Source organism: Eumetopias jubatus, unplaced genomic scaffold (assembly GCF_037043125.1).
Source record: "Eumetopias jubatus isolate StellerSeaLion01/CBP00866 unplaced genomic scaffold, mEumJub1_p1.0 scaffold_14, whole genome shotgun sequence".
NCBI classification, from domain to species: Eukaryota; Metazoa; Chordata; class Mammalia; order Carnivora; family Otariidae; genus Eumetopias; species Eumetopias jubatus.
This window is the reverse complement of record NW_028274820.1, coordinates 10329458-10348010: the sequence shown is the minus strand read 5'-3', so window position 1 is coordinate 10348010 and position 18553 is coordinate 10329458. Positions and strand designations below refer to the sequence as shown.

The 18553-nt window shown below is 41.2% G+C and overlaps 1 protein-coding gene across 3 annotated transcripts in view; it reads left to right on the top strand.

Annotated features, from left to right (window-relative positions):
• HECW1 (HECT, C2 and WW domain containing E3 ubiquitin protein ligase 1) overlaps positions 1-18553 on the top strand; it is a 430092-nt gene that overhangs the window by 181132 nt on the left and 230407 nt on the right. For 2 of the 3 annotated variants that reach the window (XM_088018231.1, XM_088018230.1), the window contains 2 exons: positions 6169-6493; positions 15536-15643. In XM_088018231.1, the coding sequence (XP_087874357.1) occupies positions 6205-6493; positions 15536-15643 (397 nt within the window). In that variant the 5' untranslated portion in view covers positions 6169-6204. Of the gene's footprint in view, positions 1-4429; positions 4448-6168; positions 6494-15535; positions 15644-18553 lie in introns of those variants that run through there. The other variant, XM_028108920.2, reaches the window with a different exon arrangement.

Genomic DNA, 18553 nt, shown 5'->3' with positions numbered 1-18553 from the left:
ATATTCCCTGACTTGGTTAGATTTGCTTATTAAAATTTCCTCCGCCTAATGTTCCCTTCCTGTTGGCAATGTGTGGGATTCTATTTCTTCTCCAAAGGAACTTTCCCCACACAAATTAGTTTATATAATTTTGTGATATTCTTCTTCACAATGGCCAGCACAAAACAGCTTTTTCAACACATGGCTTTGAGGCTAAAAACACAGTTTTGAGGCACAGTTTCAGAGACAGGTGTGAGGAGCTGAAGAGTTGGATAGAGATGGTAACATTGCAGCCACCTCTCACTTTCCTCCTCGGAAGTGCTTGGCCATCTGGCAGGTCATGGCCACCTCTGTCGCATAACCTCACTCACCCACAGCTGTTCCCAAGCAGACGTACAAATGTGCGGGCAGGACTCGGATCTCAGGATGTGAGACACAGAAGGGGACCCAAGGGTGGGATCTCATCTCATCCCCACCTCTCCCTTCTTACCAGTGTCATTCAGGAGCTAGTAATGGGGGATTCTGGACAACAAGCCTTGTGCTTTAGGCCAAATAGGCACTGAGAAGGGTTTCTGAAGTCAAGCAGCAAAGCATCGTGACATGGTTCTGGGATGCAGAGGCAGATGCGCCCCAATCCAACAAAACATCTACGGAGTACCCACTACCTTCTGACTGTAGAAATGCAGGCCAGCATTTGCAATGACGTGGATGGAACTGGAGGGTGTTGTGCTGAGTGAAATAAGTCAATCAGAGAAAGACATGTATCGTGTGACCTCACTGATATGAGGAATTCTTAATCTCAGGAAACAAACTGAGGGTTGCTGGAGTGGGGATGGGGTGGGAGGGATGGGGTGGCTGGGTGATAGACATTGGGGAGGGTATGTGCTTTGGTGAGCGCTGTGAATTGTGCAAGACTGTTGAATCACAGATCTGTACCTCTGAAACAAATAATGCAATATATGTTAAGAAAAAAAAGAAGATAGCAGGAGGGGAAGAATGGGGGGGTAATCAGAGGGGGAGACGAACCATGAGAGACGATGGACTCTGAAAAACAAACTGAGGGTTCTAGAGGGGAGGGGTGGGGGATGGGTTAGCCTGGTGATGGGTATTAAAGAGGGCACGTTCTGCGTGGAGCACTGGGTGTTATGCACAAACAATGAATCATGGAACACTACATCAAAAACTAATGATGTCATGTATGGTGATTAACATAACAATAAAAAATTTAAAGAAAAAAATAGAAAATAAAAGAAATGCAGGCCAAAGGGGCTGGGCAAAGCCCATGCTCTCTTGGCACTTGCTTCTTTAGAGGAGCACGGATAAGAAATAAGTAAGACAGTTGCAGATAGAACAGGTCGTTCAGGCTCCTGTTTATCTGTGTCAAGGCCAGAGAGAGAGATGTGAGGTTGAGAACAGGCACTGAATGGAGAGCAGGAGGTTTGGGGCATAAGGAGTGGAATTAGCCAAGGGGGCTTTTGAATGTGGTCAGAAGGAAACACAGCTACACACAGCCCCAAATAGACTCTTTATATTATAACCTCAACTTTTGTCAAAAACTTGTGCAAGAATCTGCCACTGTTTGTGGCTTTTAAAAAAATGTTTTTTAAAGATAATGGTCACCATATCATGTGATGCTGTCTGTATAAAGCCTAAAATGAAGCATTTTATTAAGAACTTGGAGGGAATGGTGAGTGCTGTGAATTGTGTAAGACTGATGAATCACAGACCTATACCCCTGAAACAAATAATACATTATATGTTAATAAAAAATTGTTTTTTCAATTTAAAAAAATAGAAGTAAAAAAAAGAACTTGGAGGGAGAAAAAATTCAAATATTCTGATCATGAGAACTATGCTTTCCTTTTTTTATTTTATTTTATTTATCTGAGAGAGAGAGTGAGAGAGAGCATGAGAGTGGAGTGAGGAGCAGAGGGAGAAGCAGACTCCTGCTGAGCAGGGAGCCTGATGGGGGCTCGGACTCGGGGATCATGATCTGAGAAGAAGGCAGACACCTAACCGACTGAGCCACCCAGGTGCCCCGAGAACTATGCTTTCCTTCTATCTTCTTGGCTGTCAAGAAGATTAGAGGAGTATCTGAATCAATTTCTGCAAGTATATCTGCCCATGTTATAATTTGGAGAGAGTGCTTCAGAGTGATAAAAGTGCTCACATACAATCACACACAATAGGCTCAAATCCCCATTTCCTGCTGTAAGAGGACCTTGGGAATGTTTATTAACCACCATTCTGAGCTAGGTTTTCACCAAGAAGGGAATAGTGATACTTGATAGGTTTTTAATAGGATAATGCACCAAGTTCCCTGCATAGAGTGAACGTTCATAATTATTACCCTTTTTCATATTGCTATTCCTGCTTTCTGTCTGGTCTCTCCCTATTTGTGTACATTTCTTTTGTTGTAAATTTTCTCAAATCCATTGTAGAAAGAGAAAAGTTACATGTAATTTTTTTTTAAGTTCCATTACCTCCCTGATGGCATAACCAGAGCTGAGTGTAGGATAAAAAAGCCTCAGGCATCTACTTACTCAAAATAAAATCTTTTCCTGAACTCAAAAACTATTATGCTCTTCTTCCAGCTAAATAATGCCATTTTCTATAACCTCATCTCATATACTTTGATGAGGTTTCCTTCAGGGCCTCTGTTTTCCACTCATTGTTTTTGACTTCTTAGTGTAGAGGCAATTTTTAAGAACCATTTTCTCTATTATAGATAATGCCTTTTGTCCACTTTCTTTTTATTTCTGAGATGGTCCTCACTCACAGCTTTATATGTTTCAAAACAGAAAAGCTATTAATGACTTTGTCAGAAATTGACACAGCAGAGTCTTTTGTTTTCTTGTGTTCTGAAAAAAAAAATCCATAACATGTCCCCTTCCTAGAAGTGACAACTTTTTAAGATTCCATCTCCTTACATGTTTTGTTTTTGCTATGTACTATAATGCATAAGAATAACTTAAAACATTAAACATGCAAGACCTGTTCCAAGATTTTTTAAAAATCCAAGAACATATCACTTAATTAAAAACATTTTAACAATTTGAGTTATTTAAGTTGGAAAGCAAAATAAGTAAACGAAACATCATTGTTGGATCCTCAGCTACAAATAGGAAACAAGCCAGCAAATGGAATCTTACTCCCTATGAAGTAGGTCACAATGTGATCAGATTGTCTTCAGTGGCTCACTCATTGGATTCACTTTTTCAGGGGTCAATTAAAATCTGTGCTTAACATAGCCCATAACTAGAGACCCTTGCTTACAACCAATAATTGGAAAATTACAGTGTCGCTGAAACTGTTACTAATATTCTTTTGGTTTCCTATCCACGTCTGTTACCCATCACCAGGGTAAGGGGAAATAAAAGACATTCGAATTACTTAGTAGAATGGAGAAAAAGCTGGAAGCAATTTAGTGATACTGTTGACGTCCTCCTCAGAGATAATCGGAAAGCCACACTTGCTCTTTGCAGGGAGGAAGGAGAAGGCAGGTCTCTGTCCCATGAGATTTGCCTTAGAGATTAGGAAGAATTGCGAGGTTGCAGGACAGTGAAATCACTGTCTAGGAAGAGAATGGTCTTTTATCCAGGGCTATTTAAAAACAGGACAGATCCTCCTCTATCTCCCACAGTTCAGATGTGGACAGAGAATGATTAAATTGTTTCTTCCAGCTGGATGAGCCTATAGTGTGAGCTTGGAACACTTGTAAATGCCCCGGGGGAAACGTAGCCACAAAGGAATCGCACGTTGGGAATCAACTATCCACCTGCTGCATTCAAGAAGCAGCTGTTGTGAGTCTTTAACAATAACACCTGTCTAGGGACATGATGGCATATAGTTTGTACATAACTTTTTGTCTCTTTATTTTCTCCTTTCTCTGCACTATCTACTAACTTATGTCTTACTATATTTTATCTATTTTTTAATCTATTTTTTAATAGCAAACTTAAACCCTTTCCGCAAAGAGAAGGGGCACCATTGAATAAAATCATATTAATTAAAGTTTTGAGGACCTTTTTTGGTGCCAGAAGTCAGGCCAGTTCCAGGGGATATAAAGAGCAGCGAACACTGGCTTGAAGTCTTCACTGCTTAGGGATGTGTGTGAATTGGTCAACTAACAATAATATAGTAATACTCTCTGCAGGGGAAGGGGATTCCTGTGGGGTCAGAGAGCTGAGGCCCACATTTTGGGGAATCAGAAAAGGATGCAGGGGGAGGTTATAGCAGAGTTGGCGCTGGGGCATAATCTTGAAGCAGAAATACAATTCCTGCAAGTACAAATGGAGAGGGTGTGGACAAAGATGGGGTTGGGAAGGGTGGGGGAGCGCAGTCTAAAAGGAGCAGCTTTGAAACTGCCCTTCTTATTCTGGGCAAATACCATTATTCCAATCCAGTAAATTACTGACAAATGCCTTCCTTGACTGATGTTTCCCTTCTATACCTTTGTTCCCACCAGGTGGACAGTGAGCACTAGTGTAATTTGACAGTTTCAGGAGAGTTGCCTGATTTCCAGGGAATTCCAATAAAAATACCACAGCAGAAGTGTCTTCAACAAGAGAAAAGGAATCTATAATCTTTTTTGAGGCGCCGGCTGATACTACATCGATAAAATTCCCTCAGCCTCAACATTAATGCAAAAACATCTTATTCAAACATAAACCTTACAGATAAAGGGAGCCTTCCCCTCCAAAAAACTGGTATATAGGGTACCTTTATAAATACACTAGACTGTTTAAGCTTGGAATTTCAGTTTTGTAAGAAAACTTGCGGGGCCATGACTAGAAACAATCTGTGGATTTGTTGCAGAAGGAATTAAATGTGAGGGCTCTGGGGATGAGGTGAGGGCATCCTTGGCCAGTGAGTGAGCCCGGCCAACTGCCCAGGACCTATGTTTCAGTGAGGCTTAGTAAAGCAATACCAGTAGTATTTTAGTAGATTTTTATTTCTTGAGTGCCTACTATGCGAAGAGCTTGATTTGCATGACCTCATTAAGTTTTGACAACAACCCATTTAAAATGAGAAAACTGAGGACCGGGAAGATTAAGTAAAATGTCTAGGGATGCACAGGTTGGAATTTGGTAGGTGCTGCACCCACTTTGTTTTAACCTGTAATTATAAATTTGACTCTTTAATTCCAAGTTGTTTTGAATCTCCATAATAATACTGTAAGAGGTCATTTGTCCACACAAAGTGTATGTAAACTACAGAAATGTTATGCTCTAGCAACAGCCTTTCTTTTTTGGAGATGTTATGAAGGTCTCTGGACAAAGCCCCCCAGAGGATGGTCAGGTTAGCGATGTCCTCTCTGAACTGCCCGGAACCAGGGGGCCTGCTGAGTGCGTGGATGGCTCATGCTTCCTGGGCTTTGCCTGGCTTTCTGAGAGAAGGACTGGTTTCCAGGCAACACCGGGGTCTGTCCATTTTCATACTGTCACAATGACAAGCATTTAAAAAAAAGTAAGACCATATGGTACCAATATGATGAGATGCTTTCTGAAGTCTGGCTTTTCTGCCTATAGTAATGCCATGGTTACCACCAGCGGGGCCTGAGGAATTCCTAATAAGAGACTCAAATAATGAACGAATAGGCCTGTCACATGGCCATTAAGGACTGAGGTGGAGAATGCCAACACTGTGCTTCATCAGATTAATGGACTTTTTACAAGTGCCCTGGTCTTAGAGGGTGGAAAAAGTGCAGGCCTAAGTGACTGCTAAACAGACTTATGTAATCTAAAGAGCAGAGCAGACCGCCGCTGAGGCCTGGGCCTCATGACCGGTAAACAGAAACTTGCATCTGATTGATGTGTGCAGTAAGTAACTGTCCCTGGGATCCAAATCGCATGACTCAACACATTTTCTGGTCTTAATCTCCTCTTCTGTTGTTTTTTTGGGGGTTTTGTTTCTGTTTTTGTCTTTTTTTTTTTTTAAGAGATAGGGAGCGAGCAAGAGCAGGGAGGGGCAGAGGGAAAGGGAGAGAGAGAATCTTAAGCCCCTTGGTGAGCTTGCATTTTTGTTCTTGCCTTTCCTGTGCGAAGCCTGCGGAGGATGCTCTAGGCCGTATTTCAGATCTTCCTTGGAGGGCTGCTCCCTCACAGCTCATTTCTCCCAGCACATCCTTCTTAACTTGTGAAGACCATGATTATGCAGCTGGTGTTAATTGTCTGTTTGCCCCCACAGAATCTGTACCAGAACAGGTTTTTAGGCCTGGCCGCCATGGCATCTCCATCTAGAAACTCCCAGAATCGACGCCGGTGCAAGGAGCCACTCCGTCACAGCTACAACCCCGGCCAGTTCCACAGTATGGCCATTAGGAATGGCCCCCATGGCACCGTCACCATCCCCCGCTCCACCAGTGACACCGACCTGGTCACCTCGGACAGCCGCTCCACACTCATGGTCAGCAGCTCCTACTACTCCATAGGGCACTCACAGGACCTGGTGATCCACTGGGACATCAAGGAGGAAGTGGATGCTGGAGACTGGATTGGCATGTATCTCATTGGTGAGTAAGACGGCCCTTAGCCAGACCAGCTAACAGTGTGCTGCAGACAAAATGGTCTCCGCAGTGTGGTTTGGGTGTTCAACAAGTGTATCATCCACAATTCACTTTTACATATGCTTTAATATTTCAACAAATTCACACAATTTGCAGTCAAATGTGTTATATGCCAAATTCCAACACACTGCAGACCATGTACTGCGGTTTCTCTTGCTATCTCCATTCAATGGAAGAAAAGTGTAAGATGGAAGGGCCAGGTGTGGTTCAACACAAATGTCATTACCATTTGCAAGTACAGAAGCTCTTCTACTTACAAATAAGTTAATATCAAAAGCCTGTTTTCAAGTCCGTATGTTCGTAAGACCAAAGCAACACCATATACACAACTGATGTGCACCCATCTTTGTGCAGGGAATTTCACTTTGTTTCCAACATAATCATGCACCTCTTCTCACCTGCTCTTTCAACATTCTTACTGCTTTGTATTCAAAAGATGTAACTCGATTCAACGTACAGTGAGCCCAAGCACACCGCAGGCTGGGGAACAGAGTGATAGCTGAGAGGGAAATACACAAGTCTGTGTGCTGCAGAAAACAGAGCTCACAAATTTGAAATCACCTGAAAAATAGATTTGATCTATTGTACATGATAGAATCGGGTTGGTGGAAATTGGTGCATTTACACTGGTTAATCAGAAATGAAGGTGTGGTTGCTGGGGAGTCTCTAGAGTCGGGCCTCAAATTCAGAGGAGGCCAGGCCTTCTGCTGTCAGTCTGTGCACGGAGCAATTTACACATTCGGACACACAATGCCTGGTTTAGAATCATGGAATATCACAGGAACCAATGGATTGTTATGAGTATTTTATAACCGTGGACTGTTTTTCTGATAAAATAAAGGGGATCTTATCTATCAGGGAAACATTTTTAGCTCACATAAAGGTTTTGAAATCAGCTTGGCTGGTGTATTTACAATACACACTTTATTATAAAGATGGAGAAATGTAATTTTTTAAATTTGTACACAAATAGTGGTTACTAGCTGAATTGGACTTAGGTAAAATTTAATTTGCTTAAAAAAATAGTTCTTGAATAAAATTGTTTGGATACCATCAATCTAAAACAGAGCTTGTAAAATAACAGCCCCCCAAACATATTTTTAGCCTATATTATTTTAAGTTTGATTAGTTATCAACATTGAAAAATGTAGAGATTTCACATTGAAATCCGAATTTCTAGCTTCTTTCATAAAAGCCCTTAATTTGGCAGACTGAGCCCATAATTCTACTTGGCTTTAGTTCACTAAAGTTAAGCATTGGCTGCTTCGGGTAGCCTGTCTGTACCCTTCAGTTTTGCCAGTCTCCCTCCCACCCATCCCTACTTTCATGATGAATGTTACTTGTTTAGCACCTTAGGCAATTAGATTTTTGGCCACAGATCTAGTTTTGAACCAACCCTTTAAAGCTGTATCTTCCTGCAGTTGTGAGTACTAATGCCATTCATTCCCAGGTCAGGGAACCTTTGGAGGAGGAGCATATGTTGGGGGGAAGGTATGACACCCAAGGACATTCATCCAAAGTGAAGGCAAAAAATGGGTGGATCTGGAGCTCAGCTCTAGATCCGGGCCGGGGGTGGAGGTTTGGGGTAATTGCACCCCGAGAGTTGATGAGGTCACTGTGGATTGTGTAGAAAAGAGCACCAGAAAGCCTCTGTCAGAGAGACGGGCAGAGGATGCGCTCACAAAGGAGGTAGAGGAGGGATGGAGACTTAGGACCAAACTAGGAGACCACGTCACAGAAGTCAAGAGAAGGCGGTGGAGGAAGGAAGGAGTGGTCAGCAGCATCGAATGTCGTGAAACTCTGGAAATGAATCAGATCTGGTGTTAACATGACATTTTGATGAAGACAAAAGTAAACACAGCTCATCATCTTAGAATCTTAACTTGACAGTTTGTTCTCATAGTAGCGGCATATATATAACTGTGAAGTTATTTAATTCAAAACGCCAACACTTTCAGCAACATAGCATTTCAGAAATAATTTCCAAATCCAAAATTATCTGTGAGTCTTTAAGAGCTCATAATTTGTAGGTCCTTAGTAAAGTATCTGTCAGATTTGCAGTGCCTTGCCAAAGATCAAATCACTGATGTAGGCCTAAAATTTTAGAGGTGATGATTTAATTTAATCTGTCATTTTGCCACAGACGTAATACCAGTGCAGTGGCTCCCAAGGCCACAGAGCTCCCTGGCCTGGTGGCAGACCCCGTGCTGCCCATAGGGTCAGCTCAGCACATCCTGGTGCAGTATCAGGTAGGGACCATTCTGCATCCACGGACAAATGAAATGCCCATGTGAGGCCAGGTTTGTGATGCTGTCAGCTCTGACCTTCGAGCTTCCTAGGCAAACATGACTGGGGAGAGAGTGAGACACCTGGATGTGGAAGGGGATGTGTAGCCTTCTCACTGACCCCACTTAGGAACCCAGTGAGGGGGCAGGGACAGTAGCTTCACCATTGTTACTATTGTCGGTGAAATCCCATTTGGCTGACCTCCTTTATGGAGTGGTTCATGAGCTCGATACAGTGTAATGAAGGACTCTCTCTCCTAGTGACACAGAATGGAGAAAGATCACGTGGTTTCAGTGACAGTGTGACGTTGTTTAGAATCATGCCCTACCACTGGCCAGATGTAGTACCCCAGCCAGGTACTATCGAAAGAGCTCCAGGTTTCCGATCTCCAAAGTAGAGGGGAAAACAGAACTTTCTTCTAGAATCATTGAGTAGAATTGATGAGACATTGCACATTTACTGCCTGTTGATCGATACTTCATGTCTTGATCTACCTTGTCAGGGAGCTCTGTTCTCTGGATGTGTGATAGCAAATTACCTTAATTCCCAAACTTCATCCCAAGGCTGTGTCCTCATTCTGCCCAGTTCTGTAACAGCTGAGATAACAATGGTAACAGTTTCCAAGAAACTTGCAGAGCAAGGAAACAATTCTGATATAAGTTTCACTTCATAGGGCACCCTGCAAACCAAGGATTTTCTCTCTCTCCTGTGTATTTAATATGTAGAAAGTTTAATCATGTATATTCTGATTTTTTTGTCTCTTCTGATTTTTGAGTGGAGTGTGTCAAAAACTGCTAGTAAAATTTTTTAAATTTTAATCTTAATTTATCTATCTCTACCTTCACTTCTCTAGATTTTATGCTTTGTATATGTTGATGTGAATTACCAAGTACATAAATGTTCATGATCTTTTTCTTCTACAATTTCTTAGTTTATTATTACAGATCTGTGTTCCTTGTGCTACTCTTTGCCTTGAATTCTGTTTTTTTAAAACTATTTTAAGATTAGTCTCTCAGTTTCCTTCTGCTTCCATATTTGCTTAATCTTTTACTTTTCTTTATTTTCAAACTCTTTTTTTAAATGTAGCCATTTGTGTGTGCTTTTATATTCTGATTTAGGAGTCTCTGGCTTTTAATTGGCCACAATAGCACATTTCCATTATTGTATTTACTGTTATATTAAGATTTATTTTTACCATTTCTTCATATTCTTTACTGCATTTTCTTTTTGTTTTGTTTTTTTCTTCTTTCCATTAGATAGATCTATCAATTTAAAAATTATATTGTTCTTATGATGAATGCTTTTTTTTAAGATTTTATTTATTTATTTGACAGAGACAGATAGCGAGAGCAGGAACACAAGCAGGGGGAGTGGGAGAGGGAGAAGCAGGCTTCCCGCTGAGCAGAGAGCCCGATGTGGGGCTCGATCCCAGGACCCTGGGACCATGAGATGCTTAACGACTGAGCCACCCAGGCGCCTGATGAGTGCTTTTAATCATAGACCAGATGTTCTCAGTCAAGGGTGTTTTTGCCCCCATTTGATTATTGGAAGACGTGAGTTCCTCTGAGAAGTGGAAGCCAGGTTGCATTTTCTTTGTTGGGCTTAGGAGATGTAGGTAGTGGATCAATTCTCCTTTTTAACTGATTCTGTGCTCAGTTGTCCATGCTGCTCTCAACAGTAATAGTCTTTCTGTTGTACACTTTTCTATTACAGACTAGGGTATAGAAGGCATAGCTTCAGTTTTCATTTTGAAGCCAAAGCAAGAGAAGTACACTTCATGTTTCTCAGGTGTGCTGTTTCTGTAAACTTCACTAGAACTTTCTGAAACAAATTTTTAACAACCTGTAAAGATCTTTTCTCTATTACAGACTGTGGAACAGGGAGTGGGATTTTACACGCTAGAAGAAGTATCATTTAGCAAATACAGTCTTTTTTTAAGGAACTTAATACATCTCTATGTGTTCTGTACAGAATGAGTAATGACAAAACTTTAAACGGTACTGGCCTAAGCTAATGTTTCAGGTTATTATTGATGATTTTGCATGTTAATCATAGAGCTTTGCCATAGAGGGCCCTGTTGTTAGCCCAGACTGTAAACAGAAATATCTACTTACTAGTGATGTCTGACACTGTTCTAAGACCACTACCTATCTTCATTCACTCAGTCTTCACAACAGACTTTTGAGGTTGGTATTAATAGTGTACCCATGTTGTAGTGAGGAAGCAAAGACACAGAGGGATTAAATAAGGTGCCTAAGTAAAAGGGGAAGAATGAAGGGGAGTAAGTCGGAGGGGGAGACGAATCATGAGAGACGATGGACTCTGAAAAACAAACTGAGGGTTCTAGAGGGGAGGGGGTGGGGGGATGGGTTAGCCTGGTGAGGGGTATTAAAGAGGTCACATTCTGCGTGGAGCACTGGGTGTTATGCACAAACAATGAATCATGGAACACTACATCGAAAACTAATGATGTAATGTATGGTGATTAACATAACAATAAAAATTATTTTAAAAAACTAATGATGTAATGTATGGTGATTAACATAACAATAAAAAATTTAAAGAAAAAAAATAAGATACCTAAGACCACATACCTATTAAGGTAGCCTAGCCTTCCTGCCTCAGGGGGCTGTAAATATCCCTGTAATTACACATACATTGCTCCCATAAAAGGACTTCCACCATGACAAAGAATATGAAAAAAAGAACTTTGGGACATAGGACCCAGGGACTGCCAATCCTCAGGGTGGCAAAGGGTCTGGCTGGGCCCCCACCATCCATTTCAGATCTCTTCTCTTCTCCAGTGCTTTCTTCTAGTGCAGAATCTGGTCCCAAAACTTACATGTTTCAGACTCCTGTGCAAGCATCTTCCACATGCACACTGGTCCCTTCGTCAGGTGCACTTGTGCAAGATGAGGAAGGAGGAAGTGAACCCTGGGGTTCCTCCTACTGGTTAGCCTGTGGCTGCCTCAAGCATGGCTTTGAGAAATTCAGCTTTCTACCGTGATGCCCTGCTGTCCGCTCACTCGCTTCATGGGCAATGTGGTGGTGGCAGGTACGCATTCTGCCACAGGCTGGTCGCTCTCTGCTCACTGGCTACAGCTGCTCTATGAGGTTCTTGAACGCAGCAGTTCCCACGAGTCCTCTCTGAGTGAGGCAGAAGCAGGGCCTTGGAGTTACTCTCTTATTCTGGGGCTGTTCCCAGAGGCCCAGCCTAGAGTCCATTTCTCCAAAACCTAATTCCCTGCATTAAATCCCCTTTTGCATGAAATATCTGGACCGATTCTGTTTTTCTGCATCTGACCCCCACAATACACTTGGATTTCCAAGCAAAGAGCAGTAACTTTTCTAACAATTGGCAATAAAGGCCTTTGGGGAAGGAGCTGACCTCTCAGCACAGATGGTCCAGGCAAGAATGTAGACTATTCTATTTTCTTGTGTGGTATTTGTTATGAAGTATTATTAGTGTAAGAGAATGGGCTATTTATTAGGACCAACTGACAGTTTCTTAAAATTGTGTTATTTTGCCATCCTCATTTGGTCTTTCAGATTCTTCCCACCTATTCACCCCATCCTTTCTTTAATAATTTTTATTGTTATGTTAATCACCATACATTACATCATTAGTTTTTGATGTAGTGTTCCATGATTCATTGTTTGTGCATAACACCCAGTGCTCAAAACAGAATGTGCCCTCTTTAATACCCATCACCAGGCTAAACCATCCCCCCACCCCCCTCCCCGCTAGAACCCTCAGTTTGTTTTTCAGAGTCCATCATCTCTCATGGTTCGTCTCCCCCTCCGACTTACTCCCCTTCATTCTTCCCCTCCTGCTATCTTCTTCTTCTTCTTTTTTTTCTTAATATATATTGCATTATTTGTTTTAGAAGTACAGATCCGTGATTCATCAGTCTTGTACAATTCACAGTGCTCACCATAGCACATACCCTCCCCAATGTCTATCACCCAGCCACCCCATCCCTCCCACCCCCCCACCACTCCAGAAACCCTCAGTTTGTTTCCTGAGATTAAGAATTCCTCATATCATTGAGGTCATATGATACATGTCTTTCTCTGATTGACTTATTTCACTCAGCACAACACCCTCCAGTTCCATCCACGTCATTGCAAATGGCAAGATCTCATTCCTTTTGATGGCTGCATAATATTCCATTGTGTATATATACCACCTCTTCTTTATCCATTCATCTGTCGATGGACATCTTGGCTCTTTCCACAGTTTGGCTATTGTGGACATTGCTGCTATAAACATTGGGGTGCAATACCCCTTCGGGTCCCTACATTTGTATCTTTGGGGTAAATACCCAGTAGTGCAATTGCTGGATCGTATGGTAGCTCTAATTTCAACTGTTTGAGGAACCTCCATACTGTTTTCCAGAGTGGCTGCACCAGCTTGCATTCCCACCAACAGTGTAGGAGGGTTCCCCTTTCTCCGCATCCCTGCCAACATCTGTCGTTTCCTGACTTGTTAATTTTAGCCATTCTGACAGTATTCACCCCATCCTTTTCTCATTTGTGCCCCTGAGCTTCCTTGATATTTAACCCATTCTTATATACTTACTGTAATCTAATGAAATTGTCTATTTTCTTGAATAAATCCCCAAATTTATTAGAAACTTTCTGAGAACATAGACCATGTCTTGTTTACCAGTGTGTCCCCATGGTTTAACACAATGTGTAAAGTGGAGGAAATACTACACAATTGCCTAACACGTGAATGAACATCCCCTTTCTAGGTATTATTTACGTGGATAACTGATTGTAACTGTTAAAATGAATATTCTGGTGATCAGAGTGGATAGATTCAAGTAAATACCTCTCCTTAGAGAATTACCATAATGAGGCAAATCTGTATCTGGATGTGACTTATTATATCTGTGCTGAAGACCCAGGGAGCTAGGAAAATATTGTGCCCTTTTTGCAGAAATGAGGCAATTACTGTAAAAGACATATTATGCAATCATCTTAGTAGCCCATCCAGGGCTGTGAGCACACACTGTGAATATCAAGACTGGCAAATTTTGCAACCAAGTGATTTTCCAAGGGATGCAAAGAGTTCTTGCCATTAATGAAGCAGACTGTTGTGCTTTGCCCAATCATCTTTGCCAAAGAAGAGACAGCCAAAAATGTGCAGTCAACATGGCAGGTCACAAGCACGTTGACCAGTTATCTTATTTAATCCTCCACTAGGAGGTCCTAGTTGTTAGGACTCCATCCCCTACTTTGCAGGTGATGCCATTGGTCCACGGCACAAAGGGCCTTGAGAGCTGGGTCCTTTAGCTATAAGCCCTGCCCTCTTTGCATCTCATTCTAGCCTGTTCTCCCAGTCCTGTCAGATGCAGGACGTGAACCTCAGGGTATCTTAGTTAGAAAAACAATAATGACCTAGCTCCTCTCTGCAGAGCTGGGGCTTGGGGCCTGCCTTCAGGAGCCCCTGAGTTCTCTCAATTCCTCCCATCACTGTGGTGGATTTGGATTCTTAAACATGGTTTTTCCACAGCCTCAGATCCATCTAGCTCAAGTGGTTACTTTCTGGTGAAGTGGAAACTGCCAGGGCCCCATAGATGATCAAAGTAAAATTCATATCCCTGTCTTAGTCTGCACTGAAAACATGAGGTCTAGAACCAGAGAGGAGGAAGTCAGCTGGGTCTTCAGAGATATGTCCTCTCCGGGAATGCTGTGTTCCTCTCTGGACACCAGCTGTAGGAAGGATATTGACAGTTGCAATGTGATGAGCAGAGAAAGAGTAGGAAAGGAAAAATACATAGTCCCCCACAAGCTCCTCTCAGTGCCACCATACTGTCCCTCAACTTGGGCCCTGGACACCACGTTAGGGCCTCTCTCTCCGCCTTCCACACACCCACCCTCATCTCTACCCTTGTGGCTTCTTTATCCCTCAGTGCTTCCCTGAACCCCTGTTGGCCTCCCTCCTTGAAACTCCCTGTCAGAGCACCCTGTTCTTTTCCTTCCTATCTGCCATCACAAGTTGTAACAATACCTTTATTTCTTTACTTAGTGTTTAAAGTCTGTATCCTCAATTGTTTGTAAGCTTTCGTTCAAAAAGGACCATCTTGGTTTTGCCCAACCATGGCTCTTGCATTTTCCCCAGCATAACAGATGGTTCAGTCTCAATAAATATCTGTCACATGAATGCATGAGTGCATGAAGGATGGGTGGATAAATTCATGAATGAGTCTCGGGTATTACAGGATGATAGGTATACAGGCTGGAGAAGAGATGCTATAGGTTGGGGCCTATGATGACTGGGACCCAAATAGAAAATGTGATTGGATGTTTTCTTTATGGCTCATTCACAGACCCCAGTAGAGAACAGCTACTTAAAGTTTTAGGAAGAAGATTTTCACACTCAGATTTCACACATGTAAGGGCTATTCAAAAGTGAAATGGACAGCCATAGGAGCAATTATTTTCTGTCCTTGGAAGTGTTCACGAACTAGCTAGATGATCTTGGGAGTATTGCAGAGTGGGGAGGAGATTCTTGCATTATGAAGGGGTTGGTTCAGAGGGTACCTGAGGATACTTCTAGCTCTCCGATTCTGATTCCAGGTGCCTTTTCTTCTGTTGAGTTGGAGGTAGCATTAATATCTTTTTTTTTTTTCTAAATATGCTGTTAGCTGATATATTTTTCTATTCTGCTTTCTTTCTTTCCTGGGAATATAGATGAGGTCTTGTCAGAAAACTTTTTGGACTATAAGAACCGTGGAGTCAATGGTTCTCATCGGGGCCAGATCATCTGGAAGATTGATGCTAGCTCTTACTTTGTGGAACGTGAGTACTTTTCCCATTCTTGCTGCTCGGGATAAAACAGAGTTCAACTGATTTGTTCTTTGTTCTGTTGCATTGCATTCCCTTAGACATATGCCATGTTAGAGAGCCATAGATTTATGAAATGCTTAAAAATAGTAATAGGTGAGCTCTAGAGCAGTTGGGCAACAGCCATCCAAACCAGCCCAGGGGGCCATTTCTTTTCGTTTCAAAGAGAAGCTTGGCTCATGGTCATTCATAGGCCTCTGGATTCAGGACCTTTTGACTTAGATCCCTTAACTTTCACTCTGTGGCTCCTCCAGGTGCTCTCTAACTTTGGAATAGTTGCCCCTGCTGTATCCAATCATCCAGTTTGGGCTTTGCTTGAGTCAGTTCTTCAAGGCTCCCTGCTCATGGCCCCATCATGTTGGGGTTAGTCCACGCTTTTCCCTGATCTTTGACTCTGGCCACAGTTCCCCAGGATGCAGATAATACATTACTACCACCAACCTATTTCTTTGATTCCTGATCTACTGACATTTCTGGGTGTATAAACTTGTCATCGTGTATTTTACTGAGCTATTTTCTAAAATTTTTATCTGTCTTTGATTTTTTAAAAAAAAATTATTTTTACAGTTAAAGAAGGATTCTTTTCATAGGTCCCCATACTGGTACATTTCCCATTGCACAAAGAAATAGCCATGTGGGCCTCATGTTTACCAGCTGAAGGAATGCAGAGTTTACCCTTATCTACAAGTCCCTTCCCACATGGATACTGGAGAGTGCGAAATGCACAAATCCCTTTCTGCACCTTCTTGTTCACAGCAGGGATTCAGTGTAGCACTTCTGAAAGGCAATGATGAAATACTCCCTTGTTCCAACCATCCAGTTCTCAGAGAAAAGCATACATGGCCAGGAACCTAAAGTTGTCTATTATCATTTGACTCATTCAAGAAAAATTATATGCTCTCTATATGCTCATGTTTTGCTCCCATTTTTATTCACTCTCATATCTATTCATCCACTCAGTAGGCATTTTATAAGACCTACTATATTTCAAAGATCAGAGATTTGAAAATGAAAGGTCTAATGTCTGCCCATTAGAAGCTTATGGTATCTCTCCTAGAAATGACACAAGTGCCCCCTTCTTTTGCATTAATTAGCCACATGTAGAGTGTGTAGACAGTCAGGAGATTTGATACTATCAGATGTAGAGGGGACATGATTTTATGAGATGTGGTTGGGCCCTTGACTTTGGTTTAGTCATAATGAAGTTCCCAACAAGAGATTTCCTTTTCCTTAATATTTATGTCCCTGACTCTAGCTTTTCTCCTCCTAATCCTTGATACCAGACAAAATGCCTTGAACTCAATTCTGATACCATTTGCCCAAAAGCCTCATGGCTCTGCTTTCTGACTACATGAACTGAAAATTCTCTGCCCTGCTACCAAGACCAAACAAGACCCACACTCACTCCTCAACCCTGCTTCTCCATCCTCCCCAGCATGCCCTCCTTTGCCCAAGTCATGCCAGTATCTTCCCCATTCCACAAATAGCATTATTTATCATAAAGGACATAGATGGGCTTGATTTGGGGATAAAGATGCATTCCAGCTCATGGTACCTGATATGACTTCCCAAATGGCAGTAAGAACAGAAAAGGTAAAAACTTGCATTAGTAATGAATATTAGACATAATAGCTGACAGTATGCCCCAATCTACATTGGAAGATGGGTGGAGAGGCCTTCTCTACTGTCCACCTATTTTCTTCTTTGGACTTCTAACTAATTGAGGAAAAAACCATGTAGGGTCAAAATGTAGTATCAGCTCAAAATGGTTCAGGAATGAACACATCCTACAAGTATTTGTCTTTTTAGAGGCAAGAAAATAAGTATTAAGAATAATGTGAATTTTTATGAGCTAATGTAAAAAAGAGGAGCTTGTATATAAATTAATCTGGCAATAGTGCCATTCCTTTCAAGGCAGTTCTTTTCAAGATTTCTGTGACATATAGACCATTTTTTGTACATTCAAATAACAAACCATTTAATATAATTGTCTTCATCAGAAGTATGAAGAAACACTTTAAGTACCATTAGAAAGATATTATAATATAAAACCAGCTCTGTAAATTATGTAAAATATTGTCATAACTGAGTGAAAGTATATTCAAACTTGGTTAAGTAGCAATGTCCTCGAATAACCAATGTCTTGCCAACTCATAGTCAAAAAACTAAAAATTGAACACTTTAGAAAAATGACATTTTACAAATGTCCTGGTGCAAACTTGAGAAGATCTCACTTGGCAGTATACCTGTTGGACTAGCAGTATCTCAGTGCTCTGGACAAATGGATGAAAGTGAAATTGAGATGGTGGTTGCAAATACATCAAACTCGTGTTCAAGATACAAAGAATGTATTATTCTGTACAAATGTAATATAATTTGTCAAAAACTAAAAATTTATCAAGAAAACTTAATTGAATTTGTAAATGATTAGAATACTAACTCAGGGCACACATATAAATCAAATAAATTAGAATGCTGTAATGGATTATAGCTTTAGGAGTCTGAATGCATTAAAACTGTATATAATATGCTATATGAATTTATATTTTTAATGTGAAATAATTGATATTTTCAAAAATGTATGATTGAAAAAGTGCCAAATGAACAAATAGGAAGGGATTGAATGTACAAAATGTTCTAATATCGCTATCCTTCATTAATGCAATAAAGCATCAAAGGTCCTCTTGCTAAAATAAAAATGCAGAAGCCAGGCCATTATCCAGAAGGTTACAGACGTTTTTGATATTAATAAAAATAAGACCCTTGCAGTCTCTAAACAGTAATAAACACAATCTAATTGGCAAATTATACCTTCTTAAAATTAAAAATTATTTTACAAACGTTGCACTTTGGCCAGATTTTAAA